Consider the following 13,160-nt stretch of genomic DNA (forward strand, 5'->3'; position numbering starts at 1 on the left):
TAAAAGGGGCAGTTGGTTGCTTTTTAGAATCATGAGCTGCAGAGATTAGTCAGAACCCAGAACTAACTACATTTGATTAAAGACCAGAGCAGTAGGGTGTGGAAGACAGGTTCTCAGGGAGGCTTCCACAGAGGGATGGGGCTGGAGCCTGGACCTCACAAATGGATATGGCTCATGTCAATGGCAAAAAAGCAATGGAACCAAGATACGCAGGCAGGAGCCAGCAGCACCAAGAGAAGGCCCCAGCACCAAAAACCAGATGAGCGTGACAGTGACAAAGGCAACATACTCCTGTATCAGTGTCAGATTTTGATGAATTCAGACTTTCTTGAGAAGGTGAAGGGGATACTCGTCCTAAAAGGAACAAAGAAAAACGTTGAAAAGGACACACAAGTGGGCACCACTTATAAAGCTAGTACAGTCACACCTAGTTTACCCAGCACTGTCAGGGAACGGGATAGATTCTCTGAATGAACAAGAGAATTTTCCTTACAGCTGATTTAACCTTTTAAACCTCCAAAATTTGCCTTAATCACTTACAATGAAAACCGAAACCTCATTCTCTGCCAAAGTAAATGAAGGCTAGGAAATCCTCATTATTCACTGTGTATACAATCTTGAGGGATAAATACTACTATATTAAGAAAAACTTGGACTGGGGCTGGGCACTAAGAGATCAGGATTCTATTCCTGGATCTACTGCTAACTAATTGTGTGATCTTGAACCTGTCTAGGTCCCAATGTCACTCCTCTACAAAAGGAAGGTATTAGACTAGGCCTTTTCTGAAGTCCCTTCCACATCTACCATTCAATGAGTCCCGAAAGGACAGGATCAAATGACCCATCCAATGAAAGGGGGTATATGAACCTGGGGCCCAGGTACGACTTCATTGGGGTCACTAAAGGTGAATTCTCCTTCACAAGGTGGGACCACAAAATATGCAATGGCTGATAATAGCAAGAAACAAGAACTTATTGTGCTCTCAATCTAATCTGACCATTTCTTGATGATTCAGGTGATTATTACAAACATCGGCTACTACAATGTATTGTGCTTGCATTAGGGTTCAAGTATCTATCTAGATTGCTGGACTCTGAGAGTCACTAAGTCTGATGTTTCCTCCAGAGTGGCCCATTCTCTTCCCTGCTGTCACTGGGCCCTGCTTTTTTGTCTCCTCCTCTTTTGAACCCTCAGGCACTTGACCCCTGCTCTCCCATTTTAACCCAAGAGCAGAAGGTCACCAAGGGAAGCCCGATCCCTTTGGACACAGTATCTGGGCAAATCCTTTTTAGTCTTTGATTGAGCACTATTCTGCTGGGCTCCCAGGGATTCCCATTTGCTTTCTTCAAGCTTAAGTCTAGGGTGGAGGCTGCTCTGTATTTGAGGGAGAGACTGCACTTAGAAATAAGGACAAACTAAGGACAACAATGGCAGAAAGTAGAAAGATACCTTCTGTGTTGTATTTCATTCGCATATTGTTGAAATAATCAAAAGCATTTTTCAATGCCCATATCCTCACAACATTGTCTTGTCCAGCTGAAGCGAGTAATCGTCCACAGTGAGAAAATTTCATGGTCCAAACTGCTCCCTAGCAAAACAAAGGAAGATGCAAATTGAACAGGGAAAAAGTTGACATAGCCATTATATTTTGGTCAAACATGAAGTTAGAAATGATGTCCTTTGGGAGGTGTGGCAATCCAAGGATATGTGGTGGGGATAGAAGGGTTTGGCATTAAGGGAGGCAGAGACAATCTAGGTTATACACAACCTAAGATTACCCCAAGGCCTTGCATCCAAGGTACCACATGATCGGCTAGGCTTCCTAAGTGGTTTGAAAACACAAATGATTAATGATCCTAGTCTCAGAGGGGATGGGGGAGGGAGGGCAGAGAGCTAGAATTTCCATTTAATAGCAGCACCCCTACACTCTGGAGCTGATTATGGACAAGGGGGCAGGGTGCGGATAGCTCTAGTCCTGTTTCCAGAAGCAGGGTTTAATACCATGTGTCCTACTCTCCTCAGGAACAGGCATGAGGCAAATGAGCCCATAGCCTTCAAATAGATAAACTTCTATTAGGTTCAGGGTAAATAATGTTACGGCAAAGAACACTACAACCAAAGTCTCTTTGTAGTTTCTTATGCAGGCAAAGTCTCTTGGCAAGAGTTGGCAAGCTGCAGAATAGCTTACGTTTACTGCAACCAGGGCAGACCTAGTCGGTTTCCTTGATCAAGGACAATACAAAACTTCTCAGTAGTGATGGCCAATTCAGGATCCTGAAATACCTTTTAAATGTTCAGGACATGGGTGCTGTCAAAACCAGTCATTTTCAATGGTTAAGATAGAATTCCACTCTGGTAAAGACTTCAAAAAAGGTCACTGTATAGTAGCACCTCTAATATGGGGGAAGGTATCTGGAGGCTGGGCCTCTCTCATGCTACTACAGATGTGCTGCTGTTTACACATACAAAGCTAGTTGGCTATCCAAATGGCGATTTGTGGTGAGTCTTTTCTAAGACGAAAGCTACCCCATAAACTTAGCAATAACGCTTTGCACAATGGCTTCTTAAGATGAGTCTGTAGTTTGCTTAACACATTGCCTACTTACTACAGAAATTTATTCAGAAGTTTAATTGTACAGGAAGAATTTCTGAATTCAGAAATTCAGTGTCACAACTAATAAACTCATCTCTTCTTGAGTCAAGTTCAAGAAAGCTATGTTCCTATGGAAAAAGGCAGGTTTTATTTAATCCACTTCTTTTTCAGTGAAATGAAATTAATCTTAAGAAATCATCTGACATCTTGATAAAGATATCTGAGGGCATGAGGAGAAGTGTAAAAAATGACAGCTGAGTCTCAAAGATTGACTTTACAAGTCCAGGAAGGGGAAGGCCTGGCTATGCAGCAGTTTGTCTGAAAAAGAGCTGGAGTTTTCAGTGGTCAACAACAGCTCATTAGGAGCCAGCAGTGGGATGGAGCAGCCCACAAAACCTAAGGTAGTGAGTGATCATGAGCTGAGCTAAGAGTGACAGATCTCCTGGGATTAAGGAGGTGATTATCCCTCCAGCCTCAGCCCTGCTCAGACCATATCTGAAGCACTGGGTTCAGTTATAGGGGCCCCAGTTTGATTAGCTAGAGGATGGCAACCTGCAGGGGGGTCCTGCAGTTGGTGCTACCTCAGAATCAGGTGAAGGAGTTGAGCACATTTAATCTAAAGGAGAACATGATAGCCACCTTCACGTATCTGATGGAAGTGGGATCAGACTTGTTGTGCCTGTTCCCAGGGGGTAGCACCAGGAACAACAGGTAGAAACTCTGAGGTCAACATAACCAGGAATCGCTTCTTACCAATTAGAATGGCCCCAAAGTAGATCCAGCTGTTTTAGGAGATGGGCTCTCCCTAACTGGAGGGCTTTAAGCAGAGGCTAGATAACCACTGGGCAGACATAGTGTTGTTTTTGTTGTTGGGAAGCTAGATGGAGCTATAGTGGAAAGAGCTCTGGGCCTAGAGTAAGGAAGACTCCTCTTCCTGAGTTCAAATCCAGACTCAGACACTTACTACCTGTGTGACCCTGGGCAAGTCCCTTAACCCCTTTGCCTCAGTTTCCTCTTCTGTAAAATAAGCTGGAGGAGGAAATGGCAAACCACTCCAGTATCCTTGCCAAGAAAACCCCAGATGGGGTCACAAAGAGTCACACACAACTGAAACAACTGAACAACAATAAAACCGACCTTGAGATCCCTTCTAAGTCTAAGATTTGTGAGCTTACCATGTGTTCACCACTAAGATCTTGAACCACTTTGATCTGTTCAAAGTCATAAGGTCCTTTGAATCCATGGGCTGCTTTGAATTTCACTGGTCTTGTGTATGGCATTCCTTCATCATCACTTGAAGAAGGATCGTCTTGATCAGTATGGAACACTGAAGAGGAAAGAGAAACAGCAATGCCTGCTAGCCACCATCTCAGAGCAATCCTCTCCCACTGTCTAGATCTACTGGTTAGGAGGGCACATCAATGAACTTGAAATGTATTTCTTTATTATGGCAGCTGGGCGGCACCACAGGGCACAGAGTGCTGGGCTTGGAGTCAAGAAGACGAGCTCAAGTCTGACCTTGGGTACTTCTGAACAGTGTGAAGTCTGCCATTTGCCCTCTGTGTTTCAGTTTTCTACCATTTGTAAAAGAGGGGTAAACAATAACACTTACCTCCCGGGTTTTTTCTGAGGATCAAATGAGATAATATTTGTAAAAAGTCCTTTGCCAATCCTCAAGTCCTAACAGGACGTCCCCAAAGTCTTAGAGCAGCTTTAAGCTTTAATAGCTTCAGAAGAGCAAGGGCCCCAAAGTCACGAAAGGCAACATTGGAAAAGTTAAATAAAATGTTTAAAATACTGCTTAGTTTCTTATTAGAATCCAACTTCACTACCACTTTGTACAATACTTTGTAAAATTTTTCATTAGCTGCTGCTGCTCCAGGCCTAGAAGGTCAGTGCTTACAAACTTCACCTTAAAGTCATCCAAAGAATGAGGCGTTAAGGCCTAGGGGACAGTTTTCATGTGACCCCACAAGAAAAAGTGGGATGGAGATGGAGACCGACCAGGTGACTGAGGTGACCTCAAAGGGTCACTCCAAAACTGTCATCCATGTAAGGCACAATGACAGGTTGCCCCAGCTTGCTAAAATTAAAATAAAACATTCATTAGTCACAATTTGTAAAACTAAATAAGCACAAACAACATTCAAATAATTAAACTTTCCAATGATGTTTTTGGTAAGTTTGCAGGATTCAGAGGTCTGAAGTTATTAAAACTTCAAACTGCACTAAGACTTTTGGGACAACCCAAAGAAATGCTAGCTATTACTATTATTAATAACAATAAATTTGAACTTTAAACTTCACAGAAAGACACTAAAGCAAAAATCATTTCTATTACTTTAAAAATGCACAGTGCCTAGAATTTGTGCAGATCTCATAATTCTATTTCTTAATGGGAATATTAAAAAGTTGGCCTTGACCTAGGTTCAGGTCCTGCCTTGGATATATATTGTGTGACCTTGGGCGAATCCCTTACTCCCTTTCCACTCTCAGTACCCTAGGCAACTCTCCAAGCTGACAAGATGCATTGATTAAGGGAGTTTCCTCATCCACAGATTCCTACACTAATAAAATTTTAAGTCTGGCCCAAAATCCTGATGGAAATACCAATTTATAGCTGCCATTACAGAGGTGGCACAGCACAGGGCAGAGGAAGGCCAAGGCTCAAACTGGCTTCTGCCTCTTCTTGATCCAATCAGGTCCTTGTTCTGGGCCCCAAGGCAATCGCTAAGACTTCAGACAGAGCAGGGCTGCTGTCCATGGGGAGCTCACAAGCGCCCCAACAAAGTAGCAAGGCATATTATCGCCATCTCACCTTTACACACAGAACCCCCATTTTCCAACTCCAAATGCAGGTTCTTTTGACGATGTCATGGCTACTTTGGATATTTTAAGACAAAATATTCATTAAACAGGCAAAGTCAAATGATTTTTTTTCCAAGTAGAGACCATTAAACACTTACTAATGATTCTAGGTTGCCTCAAGATATGAACCATATTTGATGCTCAGACATAATGTCTTCAGCCATCAAGTAGTTTATACACGAAGGAGATAAAATGTATATAGCTACAAAGGTGTCTAACTTCCCCCTCATTAAGTGTTTTGGGGATGGGAACTACGTGATGTAATTTCTTTAAGTAATGGAATTCTTAAGAGTGACCAAAAAAAGCTGGATTCTTTCTCTCAAACACAAGTCCTGGGGGAAGAAATAAAATGACGTGCTAATATGGCAAATTTGTAGGAAGTGAGATCCTCAGCCCAATGTCTAAAACATTTTTTCTCTCACCTTCGTCTCGAACGCTTTTCACTTTATTTACAGCACGCTCGCCATATTCTTCAGCAAGGTGTTTGGCTCTTTTCACTGATTTTCCTAAGAACTTTTTGAGCTGAGTCCTAAAAAAGCAAAAATGATGCCTTACTCATTCATTAGGTCCCTAATGGACAGTAGCTCACACTGTCCCTCCACCCAGGCCCTCTAACCTGTTAAAATGCTGAGGTATAATTTAACATAAATGAGTAATGCCCAAGGCTGAGTGGCCCATGCTTTAGGGACTGGATGCATTCATCCTAGATTATAAGGTCAGCCTAGAACATATCTATCCATTGGTGGAAAATCTAATCTATGGAAGTCTGACACTGTTATACTGTGACATGGAAAAGGAGGGGATGGCTTTTCCTCCACACAAACTGGGGAACATCTCTTTTCCCATTTGGGTCCCTATAGTTCAATACTGAGCTGGGTCGAGTTAGCTCACTTTGCTCACTGCAAGTCCATTTGTTTTCCCTGCTCTCCATCATCTCCCTGTTTAACATTTTTCACACTCTTATTTCATACTGCTGCAAATGTGTTCAAAGTTCTCCTTGGACTGTCAAAGCTCCATGAGGGCACATAGTAGATGCTCAGAAAATATTGGCTGAATTACTTGTCGAAAATCTCATGCCTTATTGTCTATCAGGCTAATAAAAAGATAAAAGGTTTGATTTGTTATACAAAAACCCTTAGTCTTTTATGCTTTAGCTCACACTGTTATCCAAATCTATGAAAAACCCAAATGGCTGGCCTATAGAACTTGATTTCAAGGCACCACCATTTACTCAGATACAATTACTTGTACCAGACATGCTGTCTGAGAAATCTGCAGGATTTGACAGCATCAGCAATATCTATTGAAATGATGACAAATATAGTCTTTTAACTGCCTTCTTGCACACTTGCACACACATACACCATTGGTACCAATTTTATAAAGTTATAATTATATAAATTAAATAGATAATTATATAAAATTATAAAATGTTTTCAAGTCAACTCTAGGTAGGATTATTTTAAAAACAATCTTAGCTCACTATTTTTTTTTAAAATTCATTTAGATGTGATGGAGGACTAGTAAATACACCCAGCACCAAGTGCTCAGCTTACATAATAATCCCCATGTGGACCAAGGAGCACTTTTAGCTATTCTGTGCCTGAGCCCAGTCCGTTAACCATGTGAATAGGCAGACTGCTGATTGGTGAGTACTAAGAAGTGGGTTGCATTCAGAAGGCATGAGTCCACCAAAATCTGCCTTTTTGGCTCAATTTCATCCTGCTCAACTGAATGCCTGAGAGAAGAAACAATGCTACATGGGGAAAGGCCTTGGGCTCTTCCAAACCAACGCTGTTGTGCAACCTGGGAATATGGGCCTCTCTGCTCACTGCCACTGTGAGTTTATTTTTCATGCTTCTTTCTAGGTGAAGGAAACAACACTGTGAACTTTGAGAGGTCATGTGAGCAAACCACTAGGAGGTCTGAGAATGGGGGCTATCCTGAGTTTTGTAGGCAGCCAGTCCGGCACTGATGCCTCTCAAGGAATTATCTTCTCTGTCCTGGCCCAGCAGTAGTGAGATGTAGTCTCATCCAGCAGCTAGGCAGCATTTGGATGAAAGAATACACGAATAAAAGCATTTATAAAGCACTTCCTATGTGCAAAGCACTATGCTAAACTTTGGGGATACCAACAGAAAAGTCAGGCGGTCCCTGCTCTAAAGGAGCTTCCATTCAAATGGATATATCTAGCAAGCAGGGGAAGATGTAGGGGGAGACAAGGCAGCTTGCAAGTCAGACCAGAAGGTCCCATGGTCCTCAGATTTTAACGTCACTTCTTTAATGGCATTTCCATTGGTAACCATGTGACAGTGCCGAGAACTGAGAACTTTTCTGGATCTTTGGTAGCTGTATCTGTCCATGGTACGGGAACAGTTGCTGGGCTGCATGACCCCAAAGTTCATTTCTCAAGATGATGGCCAAGGGCACTGGGCTAGAAGAAGTGCTACTCCCATGGCTTCTGGGCTGTCCCCTTTGGAATTTGAAGAGAGATGGTGGTCCAGGTGGTGGTGGTTGGACTTGTCTGGGATACATTGCCTCCTATCTCTCCCTCAGGGAGCTTGGCTGCTTCCTCTAGGTTGGCTTGCCTGCCCCAGAAAGAGTAGGGAGGTTCTGGTAGTTTGGTAGTTCTCCATATCACATTTTACCATACCACCTTCCAAGAAGGGGCCAGGTAACTACACTCCTCCACGTGAGGACCAAAGCTATCTCCTAGAAGATCAATGGTTCCTAAAGGGCTCTGATTGTCAGGAGCCTGGGGCCATTTCTATTTTCAAAGGGTTCACTCTTCTTATGGAAGAACAGAGAGCGGGGAAGGCAGAGTCCAATACAGACTCTCTACACAGGATTATGAACTTGGTGAGACTAATGTCACATAGAAATTGAGCTAAGTCTGACTCCTCTACCCTTAAGGATGGAGGTAGTATGGGGGTAAAATATGCCCTGGTGTTGGGAGCGGAAATACTCATACTTTTGTACTTATCTCTCCTAAGTAAATATTCCTCTGTAGAAGTAAAGTAATATTAACTGATCAAATAAAACTGGGATATTGATCAATGGCAACTAACAGCAGGGGGGAATACACTGGAATGGGGGCTTGAGTCAATGTCTTTACAGAAGAGAAAACCCATCCTCTTAAGGGCACCTCTAAAACTGAGAGGGAGATGTGGTCAGTTCCACTTTGGAAGAAGAAAGAGCAATCACTAGATAGGTTACAAAGGTCATTCCCTCATGAAAAATCAATGGGGAAAAGGGCTGCAGAGAGCATCATGTCCCTGGGCCCTCTCCCATCCTCCACCTCCAACCCCACTCCCCGGGAAGGCTTAGAAAATGATGGTTCAAAGTGTGAATAAGAAGGGATTGGGTACAAGAGATCAAAGGAAGGACTGACAGGACTTGGTGATTGGTTGGTTATAGGTGATGGCTAACAGGAAAAAAACTAGGTAAACTCCAAGATTTTAAATTTGGAAATAATTGTACACAAAAAAGCAGAGAGATGCTTGGGGTGGGGAAGGCAGGGTGGCAACACTTTTTTAGGGTACGATGAGGCTGATTTTATGCCGTGATATACAAATGGATACTAGCAAGCAGATGGATAACTGTGCCTGGAGTCAAAGTTGGATACAGAGACTGGGGATTTTTCAATATCAGGACAGATAATTCAGAGCCATCAGAAAGAATTGGTTTGCCAAAAGGATCTAAGTACCAGTATGTAGGTATGCCTGTCTTGGCCATGAGGGTAACTTGGAATTAGTGTTTAACTCTTTTGTTATATCTGGGAGGGTCTAGTGGGATGCTTGCTCATGAGCCAGAGAAACTGGATCACCAGAACTACTTCTAGTACCTATGTGAGTTCTGAACCCCTGTGTCAGAGAGAAACAGACTGAGAGGGCAGTGGAAATTGGCGTCAATGACAATGTCAACCAGATTCTGGGGAATATGAAGCATCTTTGGCCAACCAATGTAGACTTCCCTAAGGGACAAACACGGCAGACTGTAGTTACAAGATAAGCAGCTGACATGGAAGCCAATGGCCTCTGGAAGGAAGGTGTAAATCCTAAAATAAGAAGTGAAGATGAGCTAAGACGAGGAACTCTGGCTGCCCCAACAAGGGCTCAGACACCACGCTTGCAGCTAGAACTCCTGGGACCACAGACAAAGGCCTTGTTTCCCATTACTGGGGCTTTAAGTGCTAGACCAAACACCAAAGGAGTGGCACCAAATAGTCAGAGCACCAGGATTGACATGGAGTCAAGTGTATGTGCCAGGTGAGGAATATCTTCTGTGTATGCATCATCTCTGTCCACCATGGACTGGAATGTAATTACTGGAACTGATATCACTTGTAGCTCATTTCCATCTTGGGGGCCCCCTATTTCTGGGCTACCACAACTCCACCCGATTCCTCTGCCTGTCAAGGGTTTGACAATGAACATTGCACTGACATCATCTCCATCCCCACAGAACTCTAAGATAGAGGTCCAATCTAACCTAACAAGTATTTGTTAAATACTTACTATGGGGCACAAGGCACTGGGATGGGCACTGGGGATACAAAGACGATTCTACTGTTGGAAGTGAGGGGCATTGGTGATATAACGTACAAACTGAGAAGCACATACATTATTATATGAGAAAGAGAGTGTGATGGTGGGTGGTAACAAGGGAAGGCTCCCTATAGGAGGTGGCATGGGAGCTCAGAGCTTTGCTATCAAACTTGGACTCTGAGTCGTCACCTTAAGGGACCAAAGATGCTGCCCCTGCTACCTTTCCTCACCATCTCATGCCCATTTCATTCAATCACACTGTACTCTACTACATTTCCTCCTCTGCCCTTTCAAACAGTGGCTCAATCATTAACAAAATTCCTTCCATCTTGTGCCTCTTCTCTTCACACTTTCAATTCTCTTGCAGTCGAGGAAACCTGTATCTCTCTCTGAGATACCAGACCTCTGGTTGTTCCCACTTTGCAAGTGGCCCTACACACTGGGCCAGGAGCTGGGCTCACAGTCTTTGCCTTCAGCCTAGACTTGGGGTTTTGACCTTCTTCATGCACTGTGGGCCTCCTCAAGCCCCATAGCCTACAGCTTCACTGTGACTGATCCACCATATACAGAGATGGCCACACGAAATCTCCTTGTCCCCTCCAACTACGACACCTCAATGAGCTTCAGCTCTGAAAGTCTCCTCTGATGACTATCTCCTGACCTTCCACTCCTTCCTCATTCCTCTTCAAAGGCTTTTTCACTAGCCCTGCTACTTCCAGCCCCTCTATCATGTCCTGTTCTTCCTATCTATCACCATTACTCGGGCCTTATATTCTTGGCATAGACACACTCCTTTCCTCCTCTAATATAGTAACATGCTTGGACTGTCCGTTCTTTTTATAATTATTTTTTTTATTGGCAAAATTCCATCTTCTCTCCTCCACAACCTCCCCTCCCCACACTGAGAACAAAACCTTTGTTACAAACGTGGACAGTAAAGCAAAACACATTTCTGCATTGGTCATGTAAAAAAAAAACCAAAACAAAAACCAACCCAAAACAAAATCAAGGAGGCCTGTTTCATTCTGCACTCTGAGTCATTCACTGATTTGGCAGGAGGCAGGCAGAGTATTTCCTCATTAGTCCTCTGGAATCCAGGTTGCTCACTACACAGATTAGAGTTTCTAATTCTTTCAAAGTTCTTTGTCATTACTATACTGGTATCTTTGAATAAATGATCTTTCTAGCTCACTTCAATTTGCATCAGTTCATTGAAATCTTCCCAGGTTTCTCTGCAACCATCCCCTTCATTATTTCTTAACTCCAATTCATTCCTTCTACCTTCCTTCTCCCTGGAAACTCCCAAACGAATAGATGAAGTCATACTTCTGGGTTAATTGGGTCCAATACACATTCAGGGTACCAAATTGCCAAAGGGCACACTCTGTGCTTATATGGCTCTCTATCTCACACACCCCAATTCCTGTCCAATCATGTCTGTCTTACCATTCTGGCTCCATTTGGCACTATTCCCCTTTGGGAACTCAATGTTCACAAACTGTCCTCCCACCTGTTCCTCAAATGAACTAGCCCATCTCTTGTCTCCATAAATTTTCCTAAGTTGTCCCCCACTTTAGGAATGCATTTGCCCTTCTCATCTCAGCTTCTCAGAATCCATCTTCCTTCAAGGCTTGGGGCAAGTGCCATCGTCCATGAAATCTCCTCAATCAAGCCTTCTGCCTGTCAGCACACTCCCCTTCCCTCCCATTTTCTTATACGACGCTTACCAGTGTAAATAATATTAATACTCTCCCCTCATACCCCATAGAATCAAAAGCTACTTGAGGGCAGGAACTTTTTTGTGTCTTTGTAGGCCCAGAATCTTGCAGAGGACAGGCATTTAATAAAGGGTGGTTGAACTGAATTGAATAAGCTCTCATGTCCCTGAAATCTAGAAGCATTTACCTCTCGGTTCTGCTGCGATGGAAGATGGCGTCTTGCCTTCACAGCAGTTATACAACGGACCAGATGGGCTCAGCACAAGCTTTCTCTTGGTTACAAATCAACTGCTAAGGAAGCTTTCAGTACATTGGAAGCTTAATGACTGAAGTCCACTAGTTCTTTCATGTTTGGAAAAAGCTCAGGCATATTCTACACATGAAAGGAATCTGGCTTCAATACAGACCAAGGGAAGGACTGCTTAATTTCTGCCTTGGGCCCCCCAGGCATGAATTAGAAGAGAAGAGGAGGCATGTGGATGGCTTATGAGCTGTACCACTGCAGGGAGTGCCTACAGGGGGATCACAGACCCACTCAAGGACACAACTCTACACAGTGATACACTTCTGGCACTCATCACCCCCAGGCCAAAATGAAAAGCTTAAAAAAGGCATTCATAAACCCCTCTTCTCCCAGAACAAAATTCTTAATCCTTATCCTGGCCAAAATTTCCTAAAGTCAAGAAAACTACTCAGTACCAGACCACCAATAATTTCTATCACCTTTTCTTTAATCTTTCAGAAATGTTCTTTGAAAAAGGACAGCCAGAGACATGCAATGCTGTATACTTAAAATAAAATGGAGGCTAGGCCTTGATGAACTACTTACAGACAATCCTCGCTTTACATAGGTGGACCATTCCAATGGACCATTCCACCAGAACTGTGTGTAAGATGATTTTGATTTAAGGTGAATCTGGCCCTATGCACCCACTTCGTTTTGCCTATATAACAAAGGCGTACACAAACTAATACTTTTATGAAAGTCATAAAATGTACACATTAAGTACTGTACCATGATAATAAACAGAATTATGAAATGAAAGGTAAAGTTAATGATAAAGTATGCATAGTAGTGCACAGTAAAGTTAACACAGGTGTGCAGTCTGCTGCCCCCACCCCCAGCCTCTATCACTGGGGGCTGGCTGCTATGCAGCTATTCAGAGAGGTTTCGACAGTGGCTCTTTTTTTCTTCTTCTACATATGATGACGGCAAGCAGGATCATCTTCAACTAGTCTTTGAATTTGAAAAAAAAAATCCAAAAAAAAGCATTTGGATCTATCTCTTCAACATAAGACAAAAACTCACTCAGATAATGAAACGCACTTGCCAACTGTTTCCTTGTGAACCTTTGGGTTCAACCTAGGATTCTGAAACTTTTCTTCCTTCTGCAATCTTGGCCGCCAGCAGCTCTTTCAGATCCTCATTTGCC

The 13,160-nt window shown here is 43.1% G+C and overlaps 1 protein-coding gene across 2 annotated transcripts in view; it reads right to left on the reverse strand.

Moving 5' to 3' along the window:
* The window catches only part of WDR44 (WD repeat domain 44), a 76,991-nt gene that overhangs the window by 17,879 nt on the left and 45,952 nt on the right, over window positions 1–13,160 (reverse strand). For both annotated transcript variants that reach the window (XM_072626384.1, XM_072626383.1), the window contains 4 exons: window positions 5,885–5,991; window positions 3,770–3,921; window positions 1,451–1,589; window positions 290–354 (listed from right to left, as the gene is read on the reverse strand). In XM_072626384.1, coding sequence (XP_072482485.1) covers window positions 290–354; window positions 1,451–1,589; window positions 3,770–3,921; window positions 5,885–5,991 — 463 coding nt within the window. The remainder of the gene's footprint in view (window positions 1–289; window positions 355–1,450; window positions 1,590–3,769; window positions 3,922–5,884; window positions 5,992–13,160) is intronic.

Source organism: Notamacropus eugenii, chromosome X (genome assembly GCF_028372415.1).
Source record: "Notamacropus eugenii isolate mMacEug1 chromosome X, mMacEug1.pri_v2, whole genome shotgun sequence".
NCBI lineage: Eukaryota > Metazoa > Chordata > Mammalia > Diprotodontia > Macropodidae > Notamacropus > Notamacropus eugenii.